At 36.6% G+C, this 18132-nt stretch overlaps 1 protein-coding gene across 2 annotated transcripts in view; it reads right to left on the minus strand.

Moving 5' to 3' along the window:
- Window positions 1-18132, minus strand: part of LOC128677115 (uncharacterized protein) — a 53724-nt gene that overhangs the window by 23975 nt on the left and 11617 nt on the right. For both annotated transcript variants that reach the window (XM_053757740.1, XM_053757739.1), the window contains exons 3-4: window positions 11540-11587; window positions 10357-10430 (exon numbers count right to left, since the gene is read on the minus strand). In XM_053757740.1, coding sequence (XP_053613715.1) covers window positions 10357-10430; window positions 11540-11587 — 122 coding nt within the window. The remainder of the gene's footprint in view (window positions 1-10356; window positions 10431-11539; window positions 11588-18132) is intronic.

Consider the following 18132-nt stretch of genomic DNA (forward strand, 5'->3'; position numbering starts at 1 on the left):
ACGTGCAGCCATCGACACAAGTACTCCGACTTCAATCGACACAAAATTAATTAACAATTTCACAATAGTTAGCAGAAATACGTGAAATTGTAGGTACTTTAAACAAAGCTTCGTCGACAAAAAATGTTGTAATTTCAGTTTAGGTTTAAACTCGTATGTTTATTTTTTTAAATGCTATCAACCCATTTCACGGTATTGGAATTAGCGACAATCCTGCACAATACGCGAAAAAAGAATGAACTTGATGAGAATAACATTCGATTGGAGAGACTAATTGGGTGTTGAAAATTTTATTTATCTTCACAGAGGTTGAAGAGAGATTGAGTAATAAACAACAAACATTTTCCTTTAAAATACCACTAATATTTTATGTAGGATGCCTCTCTACGGACGTTTAATTTCCGAACTGTCACAGAGAGCATGTACTCTCGTACAATCTTGATGTCGAGTGAATCACTTCTCTATGCGGCGATGATAGGGGCGAAACTGCAATGAATTTGTGTAGTTTGCTTTGCTGTTGACTATCCAGGTTTCGCTGACGAGATGAGACGCTTCAATTTTGTCGACGTCTTCGTTAGGGGCGTCGAGTGCGCTCGAGCGAACCATTGTCGCTTCACTTTGATACGCAACTCCGTTACACGAATACCTATAGTAGACTCTCAGGGTTGTTTTGTCCTACTAAAATTATAAATTGTGAAAGTTTGTGAGGATTAATGTGTTTATGTTTGTTACTCTCTCACGCAAAATCTACTGGACAGATTGTTATGAAATTCGGTACACGGTTCGAATATAACCTGGAATTACCATATTTTTTATTACCATAGGGTACTTTCTATCCCGAATTTTCCACGGGAGAATCAAGACAAGATTGTCTTCCCCATTTGCCATTTTTGTTTGTTTGCCATTGTCTTCTCTATTATCTAATGGAGAAGGCAATGGCAAACCATTCCATTAATAATGCCAAGAAAGTTGTTGAGTGTGTTTCATTCCACGTAATGACCACGACCCTCCGCCATGAGGAATACGACTATGAAGAAGAGAAGACAATCTAAAGCTGGTAGGTAAGTTAGGGCTTAAGCAAGCAGAAATCGATGAAATTACCTCGAATATATTTTGATTATTGCGCCTAAATTTTAATATAGTTATATTTAGTAAGTCAACTAAACGTTTATATAACATTAGGTTAGTTGTTGTAATGATACAAAACCCTTATGAAAATACCTCATAAGCGCAGACACGTCTCGTGACGTGATATCATATCGCGAGCTATTCCCGCCTCGCGGCGTGTCTCACACGGTTTTCCTAGGTGAGTGACAAATGCGGTACAGCCACGCCACGCGACGCAACGCCTCCTTTAACATATCTCATATTCTTCATATATAGCTCTTATTCTGCCAGTCGATAGCAAAACCTACTAAATCCTTTCTTGCCAAAACCTAGCCGCTGCAATGGCTTCATCTAAAGCTGCCATCAAGTCAGCCGGAGAACAGGTTATCATAATATCCTATCTAAACGCTTTATAGACATATGGACTCTACCAAACTGACCAGCTGTGACACGGACGAGGGAGGGGTCAAAATTATGATTCGTGTGACGTAGTTTTTGGATGCCCCTTGACGACATCATACCAGCACTTATTGAGTGTACGCCTTCTGCTAAAACCAGGTGGAAGTGGCACAGCCAGACATTTGTTCCCTACATAATTACATATGCGTCAATAACAAACATTATATATTGTTGTGTGTCCTATGTTTTCAACCTAATCACTCATACATATACAGTCGCGTAGGGACGTGCATCGTCCCGTCGCTCACCTAGGACGCCGAGTAATGCTCTTCCTTGTATTTATACGGCAAATGCAAATAAAATTGTGTCAGTAAATGTCTTGTAGAAAATACATGGCAGTCTGTATTTACACAAGTATTACATTGTCAGCATTCCTTTTCTCTTTGGACTTCATCCTGCGAGTATATAAAACTAACCCTTAGTTTTATATAAAACAAGCGGCTAGTAAAGATGCGAGGGAAAAGCTAGTATAATAAAAATTATGAGCCGTCTCGGCTTCACTCGGATAAAACCATAATAAATTATATACATAAATCTTCCCCTTGATTCACTCTATCTATTTAAAAAACCCGCATCAAAATCCGTTGTGTAGTTTTAAAGATCTATGTCTACATGAGGACAGACAGACAGCGGGTAGCGGCTTTCTTTTATACTATGTAGTGTTTCTCCCAATAAAAATATCTCTTCATTTAGGTCCACCACATTCACATGTCCAAGAAACAAAAAATAAATAAGGCATTTATTTATTAGCTGGAATTATTATTGTTGGCATGACTGTGCGAGGCCGTATTACAGTCGCATATTAAAGCTATTTTCCTGAATGGGACAATAATTCGGGTGATCGTCGAACAAGATGTCAAAAGTACGCTCTGTAGAGACCAATTTTTCATTCCTATGACATCATTACTCATAAATATTTTTAGCTTTTTGACGCGAACAACCAAATGGTTGTTCCCTCTCTGTCATCTGAGTGGTTTCATTCTCAGCCACAAACTGAGCTCAGGGTCCGCTTTCCTTTCGACAAGCTTTTATTTCGTTTCTTCTGTCCCTGTTTTGTTTATCTGTAATAAAATCTTGCAAGTAAATTTTCTTTACGGCTTGTTTTGAACTGAAATTTTCTACGTCGTCGTTCCGGTTTCCATGAGTATGATAAGCTTGACCTGATGGTGCACCCAGGATCGGTTCTCAACGATTGAACTTGTCGTCGGTTTACTGCACGGACATATTTTTTATGTATCACGTGTTGAAACAACAGTATATTTTTGACAGCAGAGAACAAACAACAGCAAAAAAGCACACACACATAAACAACTCGCTGCATCTGTCTCAGTTCACTGATAGTGTACTTTTAGGCATTGAAGCATTTTACTACTGTGTCTGTGTGTTTAAGTCTGTGCATTGATGATATTAAAGAAAAATTATTATGGAGGGTATTCATTGAACTAAAACAGTTTTCAGAGTTTTATAGCGGATGGTCTAACTTAAAATCTGTTGTAGGTTTCATCGCAATACATCGCTTAGAACCAGAGATATTAACAATAATAATAACAGTTATAAACGGACGCACGAAATGAACGCGGGCGAAGCCGCAAATTCAAATTCAAATTCAAAATTCTTTATTCAATTTAGGATGATATACATCACTTATTAACGTCAAAAAAATTACTTAAACTAAGTCTACTGCCGGCTTCCAAAGCGCAAGTGAAGAACAAGCGGCGCAACAAACTTCACCGCAGCCTTTTCTCCAAGGACGTCAATTAACAAAATATAGTTGTAGATAAATATTGTAATGAATTTGTCGCAAACAGAACTGTAGGCCAACTCAGTTCAATTTAAGAACCTAAAATGGATCGCATTCCTACAAAAAGTCGATGGGTCATATGGATTCATTTTAGGTGCCTAAACTGAACTAAGTTGCATTGGAATCGTTCTGAAAAAGTTGATGGTAGGCCTACAGTAAAGTGGATCGCGTTAAGAGACGATGTTAAGCCCCCTGAACAATAGAACTATACGGTCTGAATCCGTAATTCAATATGGCGTCGCCGACAGTCCTATTGTTAATTGAAATACTGTTACTGTTACAAACGTTAATCAGTTTTAAAATCCTCTGTGGTGTGGCAGTCATTACCCGCTATACGGAGGTTCTGGGTTCGATTTCCTAATCTTTTTTCACATATAAATTCATCTTTTTGCACATATATATTTTCTGCGGTTCAGGATGGGTTATGAAGACGAGCAAGTAGGTAACGGTGCTTTGTAATTTTCAGCCATTTCTTTATTTGTTGATTTAAACAGTTCTTTATTTCCTTATTTAGTTAACTTACCACAAAATGGGATTGGCTTTATTGTAAAATCTATCGATATCGATCGGCAGAGCGCTGTGCCGGAAGCGGCTCAGACTCGGAGTGGTCCAAAACTATTTTAATTAGTCGTATAGGATAACTTTAGCCGATTAAATTGAGAGGTACAAACCCTTATTGATTCACAACGCAATACCGATATTGTAAATGAAATTGCTTGGTCGTTTACAAAATATATGTTGTGTTCGCAACCTGTGAAATTACAAGCTTTTATTTAGTTTCACCCAATGTTTGTCTGTCGTTAATCAAATCTCCGGTGAAGGAAAACATCGTGAGGAAACCTGCACACTGGTTGTTTCTTATTAATTAGTGTATGAAATGGAGAAGGCAGTGGCAAAACACATTAATTTGTTGTGTGTGTTTCATTCCACGTAATAACCACGACCCTCAGCCATGAGGAATACGACTATGAAGAGAAATCAAATCTTGCATGTTAAATTTCACCTACTTCCATTTGTCCAACAGAGTAGACATTTTCCACGTCGCTTTTGTTTACATGACAACGCGTTATTATTATAAGCTTGGATTTGGATCCGATCTTAAGATCGGCTCCCAGCGAGGGAACTCCTCAACGGTTTACCGACTAGATTATTATGCCACGCGTTCTATGCACTGACTACAATAAAGTGTTAAGGTCGTAAACCTTGTTGTGGATTATATACCAGATTTGAGTCATCACGCATTTATTTCTTTTGAGCTTAATATAAAGTTGCCTAAAACAAAGCCTCATTGGATAACATATAGACCACTCAAGGACATAAACATTGACGACCTCAATCGGGATGTAAATTCAATAAAGTGGGAGGATTTGCTTAGCGACAATCTGGATGATTCAGTTCATGCTCTCAATGAACAAATTCATAGTTTGTTTGATCGTCATGCGCCTCTCAAAACATCATACGTTAAGGAGCAAAGTTATCCTTGGATTACGCAAACCATAAAGGACATGATGCGATTAAGGGACGAGGCTTACTCTAAAAGTCGTAGTACTAATTCTAGTAAGGATAAACATTCGTACAAAGAACTTGAGAAAATAGTTAAGGTGGCTATACATAACGAAAAAATTGTCTATTTCCGTTATAAAATAAATAAAAACTATAATAATCCACGAGTGCTTTGGAACAATATTAAACAAAACGTTAATTTCAAAAACCAACAATCTAAATTGCCAGATAATATTAATGATCCGGATGCTATTAACAAGCACTTTCTAGTTGTGAATTCATCCATAGATATGTCTCATCTTATGAAAATCTGTTTTAATAGATTTGGACATGCGATCTTTCGTCTTCAGCCAGTTGATGAAGAAACAGTATTTAATATTATAAAACAAATTACAACTAAAGCTCAGGGTGTAGATGGAATATCGTCGGATATGATATTACTCACACTGCTTCATATTATTACTGCTTTGGTAAATATGTCTATTGAGAAGGGTGAGTTTCCAAACATCTGGAAGAATGATATAGTTCGACCATTGCCAAAAATAAGTAATCCTAAGGAATATAAAGATCTCAGACCTATCAGTATTTTACCTTATCCATCAAAAATATTAGAAAAAGTTGTCTGCATACAAATGGTAAAATTTTTAGTTGCAAATAATATACTGCCTTCCAAACAGAGTGAGTTTCTGGCGGGTGGAAGCACTGCCACGGCCCTTCTGAATGTGGTAGATGATATATTGGCTGGAAGGGACGTAGATGAAGCTTCTGTTCTTATTTTGCTTGACTACTCACGCGCTTTTGACACCATTAACTCTACGTTACTCCTGGCAAAACTCGTGTTTTATGGTTTTGATGGTCCTACTGTAAAATGGTTCAGTAGTTATTTTACTGAACGACGTCAAATGGTCGAAGTTACCCACAGTGATTGCGCAAAGCGATTCTCTGAAAATGTTTCAGTTGACAGGGGCGTACCACAGGTGTCGATATTGGGACCTATACTTTTTATATTGTATACGGCCGAATTACCTACTTTCATAAAAAATTGTGAACATCAATCATTTGTATGCAGATGACTTACAGGTTTATAAAACTTTTAGGCCTAGTGACATTTGCTCTGCGGTTGAGAGCATGAATGAAGATTTGGAAAGGGTGGCTGAGTGGTCAGATGCAAATGGACTAGTTTTGAATCAAAAAAAAAAAACAAAGTTTCTCGTTTTAGGTACAAGAGCTCAAATATCCAATATAAATGTTAATAACCTAAGTTTTAAATTAAAAGACACTCAGATAGAACAAGCACATGAAGCTAAAAATTTTGGTGTTATTATGGATAGCAACCTTCATTCTGAAAAACATGTCCTTGAAGTTGTTAAAAGCTGTTATTACAGGCTGAAAGTGCTTTACCAGTTACGAGACTACTTAAACATGGAAACGCGTATTTATTTGTGTGAATCACTTGTTCTGTCCAAACTTAATTATGCCGATGTAGTTTATTAGCCCGCACTCAAAAACTAATTCAACGTGTACAGAATTCATGTGCAAGATGTTGTTTCTCCATTCCTCGTAGAGCACACATCACCCCCTATCTAAATAACAACGAGTTTATGAACATGAGTTCTCGGCGCACGCTTCACTCTTCGGTACTCCTGTTCGGCATATTAAACAAAGGCCCATGTTATTTGTATAATAAATTATTATTTTCTAATCGTGCAAGGGACCCTGATCGTCTAATTTTTCCTAGACACAAGTCTGCTGCCTTCCGAGGCAGTTTCCGATATGCTGCATCTAAATGTTGGAACAATATCCCACCACCTATTAGGAGCTTGAAATCTATTAAATCCTTGAAGTATAAATTAAAAGAACGAATTTTGAAAATACAAAATAATGTATGATTGCAGCATTTTTATCTGTTTGTGGTAATAATTAATGTGCCATAATTTAAATTTAAGTGAATTTGATTAAATTATAGAAATTATTATTATTATGAACATATCATGTAACTAATTTTAATTGAAAATGTTTGATTGTGTGATTGATTTAATTTTTATATTTTATTTTTGAAAATTTGGTATTCGCGGAAGACACATCCTGAGCGAAGGCCGTTTTGATGTATAATTTTGTGAAATTTTTGTATGTAAAAAATTTAACTAGTGTAATGAATGATACATCCAAATAAATAATTTTTCTTTCTTTCTTGTCATTTTTGTTAAAAAATTGCTAGTATTTCGATTTCTCATGTCCTGTCTCAGAAGAATACTTATTGGTACAAGTTCCACAATCGTTGGCCCGATTCGTTCATCAGAATGGAAAAGCTAATAAAGCAGACATTTAGATAATAACATAAACATCTTCAATGACAATGGTATGTGTCCAATTAGAGAGAGTTACATATCGTGATCATCCAACAGCGCGTGTGTGGAGCTGAGCAAGTTTAGATTTGTTGATTAAGAAAGTTGCTTCACCGTTACCGCTTGCTCATGTAGGTTATTCTAGGGTAGCCAACTTTATTTTTGTTTTTGTTCATTTATATAAGTACCCTATTTCATTGTTTTTGTTTAATTGTACCATTTAATGCATTTATGATTTGTGACGTATTTGGTTGTCAATAAAATGCATGACATATCTAGTTGTCGGCATGTCGATATATTGACTAAACATGTGTTTCCGTAACCATTTCTAAATTATGATATCTTTATGTATCCTGTTTACAGCAATGTACTCATATTAAAAAGATATTATAGCGTGGGGTTCTCAATTCAAACACAGCCAAGAGGGTAAAACATCGCATATTAATGAGTCGACACAAATCCACATGAACTCACAAATGTTTTATAAGTACCGACTATTACTTTATACGAATTACGGCAAGAAATGATTACGGCGCGGGAGCACTCCAGCTCGACCAGCGTAAAATATTTGTATGTAACACGTCGTATGTACATCCCAAAGACCAGAATGTGAGAGAGCGAGAGGTGCACGCGTTGGGAAAAAAGGCCGTCAACCCACACGGCCGTAGAGAAGGCATGGCATGGTAGGGACCAACACTGTTCAAATGAGTTTCTTTCGGCATTTCTTCTCAGCAGTGGTCGTTCCGAAATGCCAGTAGTTTGTAACTTGTGAGAAATAACTATAAATATAAAAATTGACGAGAAAAAGTGCCTCTGAAGGTCTTATTTCTGAATAAATGACTTGAATTTGAATTTGAAGGGAGGCAGTAGGCTGCTTTCTAACAGTATCGACCTGGCAGTACTCCCTGACGTCTAGGAGGGCGCCGGTGTGCCGCTATAGTTTTTACATATTATTATTAGTATTTTCGGATTCAATACTCATAAAAATATTGTAGATGGAGAATGAATTAAAAAATACATATCTTAGTAAAAATTCAAAATCTTAGAGATTAATACATTTGGGGCTTTGCAAACTTTTATTTTTCACACAGGTATTAATTACTTACTTTTATGCGGAAAACTATTGTTTTCCAATAAAAGGTTAAGTTAAAAATACACTTGAGGTACAATAGACTGGCATATTTATCATTTTACATCTTTGTTTTTCTAAAAACATTTGACAACCCTAAGAACATTGTAAATATATGTGTTCACCATGAGTATGTTCATACTGATATAATACATTTGACATGGGATAAATTATGTGCGAATTTGAGGAAGCTAATATTGCTATGGGATCGAGTTTCAAACTTATATCTTCAGCTAAGCAGTTATATTTGCTTCATTGTTATCAAATTTAAAATGAATGACACAAGATGTAGAGGCAGGCCGAAGAAGAGGTGGATTGAGTGCGTCAGGCAGGACATGGCTATAAAGGAAGTAACAGATCGGTTTACATCAGACAGGGAGAAGTGGAGGAGACTGTAGCTTTTATTATTCTCTACATATACTCTTTATTATTTCCATCATAAAGTAAATAGTTTTCTGCTGACTCCTTCCATCCGTTGAAATTGATGGAGACGTTTTTATATTCCTTATCGAGTCGAGTTTAAGTTTAGTAAGGTTTTGGTTTTGACAGTTTCAGCAAATTCAACAAAATTTACTCTGTTTTTAGAGTAAGCTTTCTTTAGATACAATATTGTCGCGTTGAGTTAGACGTCTGTGTAATTTAGAGATGTCACTGAAAAATATTGAAGCGACTGAGAAAAATAAACATTTGAAGTAGAAATTCCTGTCGTTTTCTCGAAAAACTTGCAACTTTAAAACATTTAGCGTATACCTATTTACTATTTAAATAAAGAATATGGAATCTATCCGCTTTTAAAGAGGTTTAAAATACAAAATTTTGACTACTTTTAGGTTTTCATTATAAGTAATCCAAAATATATTTAAACCTCTAGAATTTCAAAATTTCCATGCCAAAAGCCACAGCCCAAAGACACAGCTGCTTTGTATGAGTGAATTGAAAAGATGGCGTGAAATTCACGAAGCGCGTATTAGGTACATACCCTTGGTATTGCGTGCATCTATAGGCTGCGCTAACCACGTCCCATTAGTCTGCAAGCCTGTTTAGCGGATTAAAAAAAATGAAAAATAAATTAGGACTTACTTTCGCACCCATAGATCAACAAAAAGGAAAAAACTATCAGTACTTAATTATACCTTCCTATCGCACCTTTGTCACGTCAAGCTCCTTTCTATTATCGAAACGTTTAAAAAATCTATTCCAGAGTGATGTTCGATCAGATAAGTAGGTATATATAAGGTATACCTAGCGCCTCTTGAACTACATAGTTACGTGTTAGTAAAATGGGGCAGCAGCTGGCAGTTTTGTGGTGTTCATGTCAGGTTGGTATAGTAAAATTGCCACGTATTTTTTAAATTCCATCAAAATTAATTCGTCACACCTACCACCGAATTGAATATGATAGAAATGAACCATTTGTGTTCGGACTTCCTACCCAAAAGCCGCAGTATTTGATGAGTTCGACTTCGTTTTTCTTCTTTATTTCGATAAGTAAAGTTTGTTACGAGAGCCCGACTTGATTTATTGTATTGGTTGACAAAGTTGGGTTAGTTCAGCTATTTATTTGTGGGTTTGTCTGTAGCCGAAGCGATTGGTAAGTCCGAGTCGATTTCAACTTACAAATTACTTTATTTATTCTTTTATTTTGGAAGAAAAAGTATTATTGTTTAGTGTTCTATGTAACTGTTCGCATGTTTGACTTCTTTTGAAAGTAAAAGCTCACTGAAAATCTCTCGTGCCATGGATTCTGCCTTTAAAAATCAGCCTGTAGAATGTGCACAACCAATCTTACAAAGACGACGCAGGTGCAAAGTTTCGTCAACACTAGTTCGTTCTACTACCGTCACGTCTAGTTGGTTAGCGAGGTTATTGGTGGGATAAAGATTCAACCCATGAGAAAAATCTCCAATTTCCCATAATCAACGTGCAAAATCTGCGCGGGAGGAGGCAGTTAGTGATTCAAATGTTCTTCTATCGCTCCCAGCATAAAACTACATGTTTACAGAGACACTCACCTTGAACCATGCCATCGTCGAGTCATCGTAAAGCACCACCCACTCTTCAGACCATGAGTTCCACAGGTATTTACCTGGAATGAAAAAAAATATGGCCGATCTGTTAAATGATTCCACATATTGTCGCGGGACTTTTTTCGCTGCAACGCTGCAGGCACTGTGGACCTGTGTTTATTGGACCTCTGGGATATTATTAGTGGGATCACGGGTCAAAAATAGTTTTCCCAGCAGGGGGACAGGTCACCTACCGGTTAAAAGAACATTTAAACTGACTAGCAGACGGGTATACGCCTACGCGTGTAGCTATACTATACCAGAGTTAATAAAAATACCTCTCCAGTTCACAGCGCCCTCCTTGCGTTTAATTTCGAATTGAGTATTGGCATAAAATCGAAAATACAGAAAAAGTGTCGTCATAAACTTACCTCTGGTGTCCAATTCGAAACCTTACTTCACCGTAATAAGGTCGTAAATGGTCACAAGAGTCCCCGTTTCATTGCATACTAACTCCCTAGCTGACGTTTTATTTGATCGCCCGTTGGAAGGGAAGCCGAAAGGCCTGACTTTACGGGATTTTGGGAAATTAACCGTAATCTGATAAGGATTAGCTGAGAATAATGGGAATCTTTCGGGACGGCGAACGTTGTATGTAATGGCAGCTCCACACCGTCGCTGAACTCAGACACATCCGTGACGAATGCGTAAATAATGCGTAGATAGTATGAGTTAGCTTTTATTTAACGCAATGTAAAACCAGTTAATTTATACCGTATCCGCCAAGGTTTTGCAAACTGTTCGACGACAGTGTTGAACCGGCACAAGATAAACAAGGAGACATAATAACGGAGAATATTACTGCGACCAGAGTGCAGATCTCCTTTGGTAAGGAGGATATTATAGCACCCATATAACCAGAGAGCATGCGAGGGAGTGATGAGTATGGAGGCGAGTGAGATTTTTTTGCCAGTCGAAAAATCATAGACAAATCTTCAAAGTTTCAAAATTTATTATTACGCTGGCCCTGGGCTTCGCGGCGTCATAACCCTGAATGCAACCGGGAACACGCGAAGATGAGTGAACGTGTGATACAGACACGACAGAGGGACTCATTTTATAATATTGTTAGGATCATGGATTTAGCAAATACTTCGTCGGAGTACCTACTAATTCCATAAATACTTACGTTTGTATCGAAGCATGTAACCTCCCTTGATTTGTGTTCCGCCATGTTCTGAAACAATACGACTTGTTTTGAAAACTATCGCAAAATAGAAGTAAGAAAAATGGCCAAATGCGAGTAGAATTACTGTAGAAATACTAATAGAATGATATAAAGAGTTTTACAAGCCAACATAGATTATGAGATACCTATTGAGAGTAACGGTGGTGGCGTTATGGTTAAGACGCCCGCCTGTGGATCGTAAGGTACCAGATTCGAATCCTACTCGTAGGAGTATGAGTCTTTATACCAATCTGACTCATGTATAGTGGTTTTCGTCGACCACCACTTGCTTCCAGTGAAGGAAAACATCGTGAGGTCGTGAGGAAACCTGTATGTACTGGTTGATTATTAACTCGTGTGCGAAATTGAGAAGGCAATGGCAAACCACTCCGTTACTAATGCTAAGAAAGTTATTGTGTAATGACCAAGACCCTCAGCCATGAGGAATACGACTATGAAAGTAGAAACAAGAATTGAGAGTAACAAATTATTTCTCGCTTGCAAAAAATAAGTTTGCTCTTGCTTTGTTCTCATAAACTGCTAGTAACACTGCTCATTATAATAACTCGTACAATCCATGTATTTTTCGCCAAGATATTTTTAGATTTATGGATTAAATGTTAGTAGACGTAACACTTTTCTAGCTAATTTCGCCTTTATTTGAAATTAGAATGTTATTTTGTAGAGAATATAGAACTAGGAATCAATTGGTCACATGATCGTTTGTCAATTAAAAGAAACTCTGGATCTCGTAATTGTCTAGTTTAGTCTTAATTACCATATCTAGATTACATTGCATCTAGTCTTTGTTAATACAGTGTTTAGTTTAGTTTAATTTAATTTATTAAGCATTTGAAAATATTTTGTATTAACCAAATCACGAGTATGTTTAGTATTTATTTCTTCTGTTACTTCAAATTGTGTTTATTTCGATACGATGAACATGTAAAAATCGTAATGTAAATTGTAAAACGTTCTGGACGCTGCGATACATGCATCGCTTAGTGCAGAGTCCACAATCCAACTAACTTATAAATTGTAAATCTACCTTCTAAAATGATCCTGTCCACTATTGTACACATTTATATTCTTTGGTGAATAAAGTTATTATTAATTTTAAAAGCATTGGTGTACATAGTTTAGGATTACAATTTAGAACATATCAGCTCCATAACCTAGATTTTAAGAATGCAATCTGTTTTGTATATTATTAATTATTAAATAAATAAATTCAAATCAGAAATTAGACCTTCTCAGTCTCTATTTTTCACGTCAAATTTCATATCATACGGTAATTTTTCGAAAGCTATAAACTACTGACAATATAAATTATTATCTGTAGATTTATGTGTTTTAGATACATGTGTATGTGATTTAGAGGAGTGAATCCAAGCAGAGTACGTTGAAAACAGACCGTAACAAATGTTATTTTGGCGATAAACAGGAAAATTTGGACAAAAATGCGTTCGTGATCGGAATTGCGATAAACATGGGAACCTTCACGCAGTGTTTCGATAGAGTGAGTTTGGATGAGCATACTTTTGAAGTGAAAACTTCTTTAGCGGCGTTGTGCACTTTTTGTGACGGATAAAAAATGTTAAACTCGTGTCAGGACACGTACACGTACAGGTCATGTGTCGATAGAAAATTCGTAAGACGTCAAAAATGCACAACGATAATATCAAAGTTTTCACTTCTGCCAGCATTCCCGGAGTGCAACCTGATTTTTTTTTAGTTTTTACGTAAGTAAGCACACTTATTCAGTTACTATATTATACAAAGGTAGATTAGTTTCTGTTAATTACTTTAATTACCTCAAAAACCAAAGTACTTTTTCATTTACATTTGAAATTGTAAAAGTTCCTAATTAGAGAAATACAAACGATACGATTTGTAGTTACGTCAAATTTTAGTTAAGAGCACGAAGAAAAGTTTCAGGAAAAAAATGTTTCTGGGACAGGCGAAGACGCATGTAATAACTAGGCTTATATAATAAATTAAAATCTTCAGGGCTAAAACTAGGTACTACACCTTGATTCTTCTGGCTTGAGACGAATTTTCTTTCTAAATAGAACCTATTAAAATATATGAATGAATTGCATAATGAAAAGATTAGGCTGGTCAAACACGTAGCCAAAATTAACGTGGCGTATGTTTTTGAAGAGCATTTTTTCAGAAGAAAATTGCTGTACAAAACGCGACACGGGCAGTATTTGAACCTGGGACGTTTTAATCACAGAAGGCCTATCACGAAATATGCAAACACGTATCACGTTATTAACGTCCACACGCCGTCTCTTTATTCAATATCGTGTGCAAAAGAGAGAACGTGCGGGCGCCATGACATGCTACTTGTATGTTTCATGGTAAACCCCAGGTCATCTAACCACTAGAGCGCCACCGCTTCATCCACTCCATTTAACACACTAGCTGATAAATAAGTAATCAACTAGAGTGCTGGTTTCATTCCTCAAGTCGCCTTACGGAAACAACACTAGCATCTGGTTTGGCCCTTAGCGAGGGGGGGCAGGGAGGGGGAATGGCCAATCAACGCCATGATGCTAATCAGCCCTTATTGTCGAAGATAATTTTATTTCGAGATCAGTAATTCTGGCATTGTTGTGCCGGTTTATGCGACAAATTTCGACATTAATGCGACAAATTTCGACATTAATGCGACAAATTTCGACATTAATGCGACAAATTTCGACATTAATCCGACAAATTTCGATATTAATGCGACAAATTTCGACATTAATGCGACAAATTTCGACATTAATGCGACAAATATCGACATTAATGCGACAAATATCGACATTAATGCGACAAATTTTCGGCCTTTCAAAGTTATTCAAGCAAGTTTTATGTGTACTACGAGGCAAGCAAACAGACTTGCGACTAACATGATGGGAAATGGTCACCGGAGCCTATAATTTTCACGGGAAATGAAAGTAAAACAACAAAACTTTTAAGCACGTCGCGAGCAAAATCCAGTGTTGTGATATTCGACTTAACTTGCTTGCTATCTAATTTGTTGCAGTTAGCATTGACGGTAACTCTAACCTACAACACAAAGTTCGGCGAAATCCGGGTTTATAATCACTTCTCACTCGAGTCGATTCGAAGTGAGACGCAGCGAAACAATGACATTGCGGTATGGTTGTCGTTGCGTCAATGTCTCACTACGGATTGAAGCGAGGGTGAGATTTAAATATAGCAAAGAAGCACTGGGCGCACAGGTTAAAGTTAACGTCAGAGTTGATTGGTACAACCCACACTTAGAAACCAAGCATATGCAAACTCGTGTAACCAGCCATTAAAGGTTTACAATCACTAATTTCTGCAAAATTCGAAGGTAAAAGCCCCTAAACGTACAGATTACACCAGAACACCGAAGAAAACCAATTTTGATATCGAATAACCAACCTTTGTGACGATATTATATCAGAGATTTCTCGGATACACTCCTCTCATTCTTACACAACGTGCCGCCCTTGTCACCGTCACACCTTAGATACCTACTATAAATAATATTGATGTAATTTTGAACGTTTTCTCAATCGGAAGCGATTCAGCGATTTCTTACAATATATTTTTTTATATTTATAAATAGTATATATAAATAATAATTTATAAATATTTACCACTTAATAAAACTGTATAATTAATATAATTAAATATTCAAGGAACACCATTTCGAAGTTGTTGGCTAGTCTCATGTTTCATGTGCTAGAAGAGAGCTGACGAATTCCTAAAGGCAAAACGCACGAAACGTTCCCAAAAAAAAAATTTAGGTAGGTATGTTCCCGTTCTCGTTCCCACTCTTGTGTCATACCCGAGTAAAGTAAGGAATCAGAATAGGTACCTCACATCTCATCTTCCACAATATTTGGGAATTTGTGTGAAATAAAGAAACTCACATAATTGGTATCTGCATACATGCATATTGCATAATCCATGAACTCTGAAATCATAACTTTTTATTGGACAGTCGTAAAAACCTCTTTCTACATCAAAGGAATCTTTTTAGTCGGAAACTTTCCACGGGTATCTCCGTTAGTTTTCCACAATTTCATAAGTCCAGGCGGAGCCACGAGGCGTTATTGGATTTATGTTAATGCTTATTGACTCTGCCAGGTGGGCTGCCGAGAGCTTCCAGATTGAAAATTGATGATCTTTCGGAAGGGCATTGAAAAAAAAAATGAAAATTCAGTTTTTAAGCTTGAAATATAGTGGTAATGGTAATGAATTGCCGATATCACGTAATTTTTAGCTACAAGCTGTGCATTTCTGCGTATGTTTGCCCGTCAATCCATGTGCGAAATATTGAAAATTTTATTATAAATTGCTACTGTGCCTTGTGGCTATGGGATACTCAAATAATTACATCAAAAACTATTTTAATTTGCTACTCTGCCACGAAGCTAAAGGAACTGGACAGTCTATGGACTAGATATATATATTAAATCCCACGGATAGTGATAGTTATTGAGATCATATTTTTGATACAAACAACTCTTTTACTATTATTATAGATTCCCTTTAGATAAACAACCGTTCGACTGGGGAATTCTGAGTAAAAATATATTTACAACCAATCGGTTGTAAATATATTTTTACGCTCTGTCTCGCATTTATTTCGACTGCACGCTATCCATCGACAAATAAATAAAAATATAATGTTTTCGCTTGTTTGTTTAATGACTTGTTTATTTGTAACGTGGTCTCTTTGGATACTGTTTCTTGGATGAGTTTCTTTCGGCGATTCTTATAAGCAGTGGTTTTACATTCCAGCTTGCAAGACAATACTTTAATAAAAATATAAGATAACTAGCTGCGCCGCGGGGCTTCGCTACCATGGGAAGTTTGGTATAAAAAGTACCTTATAGGTTATTCCAGGTACCAAATTTCATGTCCGGTAGATTTTGCGTGAAAGAGGTAGCAAATCCTCACAAACTTTCGCATTTATTCTATTAGTAGGATAGAATTAGTAGGATGGTTTTGTATTTGACTGGCAGAGAATATCATATGGCGTCAAGTCCAGCATTTATACACATTTAAAATGTAAATTTGTAAAATAAAGTATTAAATAATAAATAACACGGGTCCGACAGACAAAAATACAGAAACAGGCACACAGAACACACCCAGAACCGTAGACAATGTATCTGTGATTACAAGTAAACATATTTCTGTCTATAATATATATATATATATATATATAATTTATTATAATAATTATAATCTTCAGATATTTGTCCGTACTGAGAATTGAACTCAACAACTCAAGATAGCGAACGAGTGGACTACGAGATTGTCTAGATACTCAATCAGATATTTTAAAAATCCTTGAACTATAATGTCAAAATTCCAGGATCTTTCTTTTCTCACTATCTCTCTCTCACAGACATATAGCGTGGCAAGTCCAGGGTTCTCCTTCTTTTTCTTCTCCACTTCACACTGTCCTCAGTGATTACTGACTATTAACACTCATATTCTCGAATCAGTGATTCCGTGTGGAAATCTTTTCTCTACTACTAAGAAGTATTGTATAATCTGTGCTCTTCACGCTTTATCTATTCAACGAATTTTATTGATATTGTTACATCCCAAAAAATATGGCCGTGAAAAATTCACACGGGCTTAGTCGCGAGCAAAAGTTACTATTCTATTAATATCTCCATCTCCACGATCGGAACTGATCTAATGCGATCATAAATCCTTTAAGAGTAAACAAAAAGTTCCCTCGCGAAGTCGGCTGCTGCTGATAGCTTTCCCCGTCTTTGTTATGGAAATACTTCTGAAGGACTCTTAGCGCCGCAGCCGGGGTTTATGGGCGAAAATACGATTGTTCTGTTTGTTATGTTGTGATTTCTGCCCGTTTACGGATATTAAGTGACGTAATTTTTTACCAAACTCTCTGTCAATATCAAAACCAAATCATTTATTCAGAAACTGACATTCACAGGCATTTTTTCTTGACAAATTTTATAACCTATTTGTTTTAAAGTGTTAGTCTGTGAACGCTAATCCTAATCCTAAGTAACATAATGCGAAAGTAAGTTTGTTTGTTACCTCTTCACGGTCTATTTACTCGAGCAATCTTCTTAAAATTTTACATACATATAGATTGAAGTGTGGAGAAGGACATAGGGTACCTTTTATCCCGAAAAAATAAGTGTTCCCGTGGAAAATTTACGCAGAAGCCGAAGCCGCGGGCAAAATGCTAGTATTATGTAAAGGAAGTAAGTTTGACATTGGGGCCTTCAAGAAAGTATCTGTTGCTTTATTAAAAAGTCGGCAACCAAATCGGCGACTCGTATCGGGTCGCTGATGTCGATAGGCTCCAGTGTTTGCTTACCATCGGGCACCTAGTTGCTCGTTTGCCCACTATACCAAAAGTTTATTTGTTAGACAAATTAAAAATCCCTCGACTTGAAATATTCATTTCGCTACAACTTTTGAACGGCTGAACCGATTTCGATCAAACATATCTAAGAACCACCGCATAAAAATTAGCTATAAAATAAATAATTCCGCATCCAAATCGGTTC

Source organism: Plodia interpunctella, chromosome 17 (assembly GCF_027563975.2).
Source record: "Plodia interpunctella isolate USDA-ARS_2022_Savannah chromosome 17, ilPloInte3.2, whole genome shotgun sequence".
NCBI lineage: Eukaryota > Metazoa > Arthropoda > Insecta > Lepidoptera > Pyralidae > Plodia > Plodia interpunctella.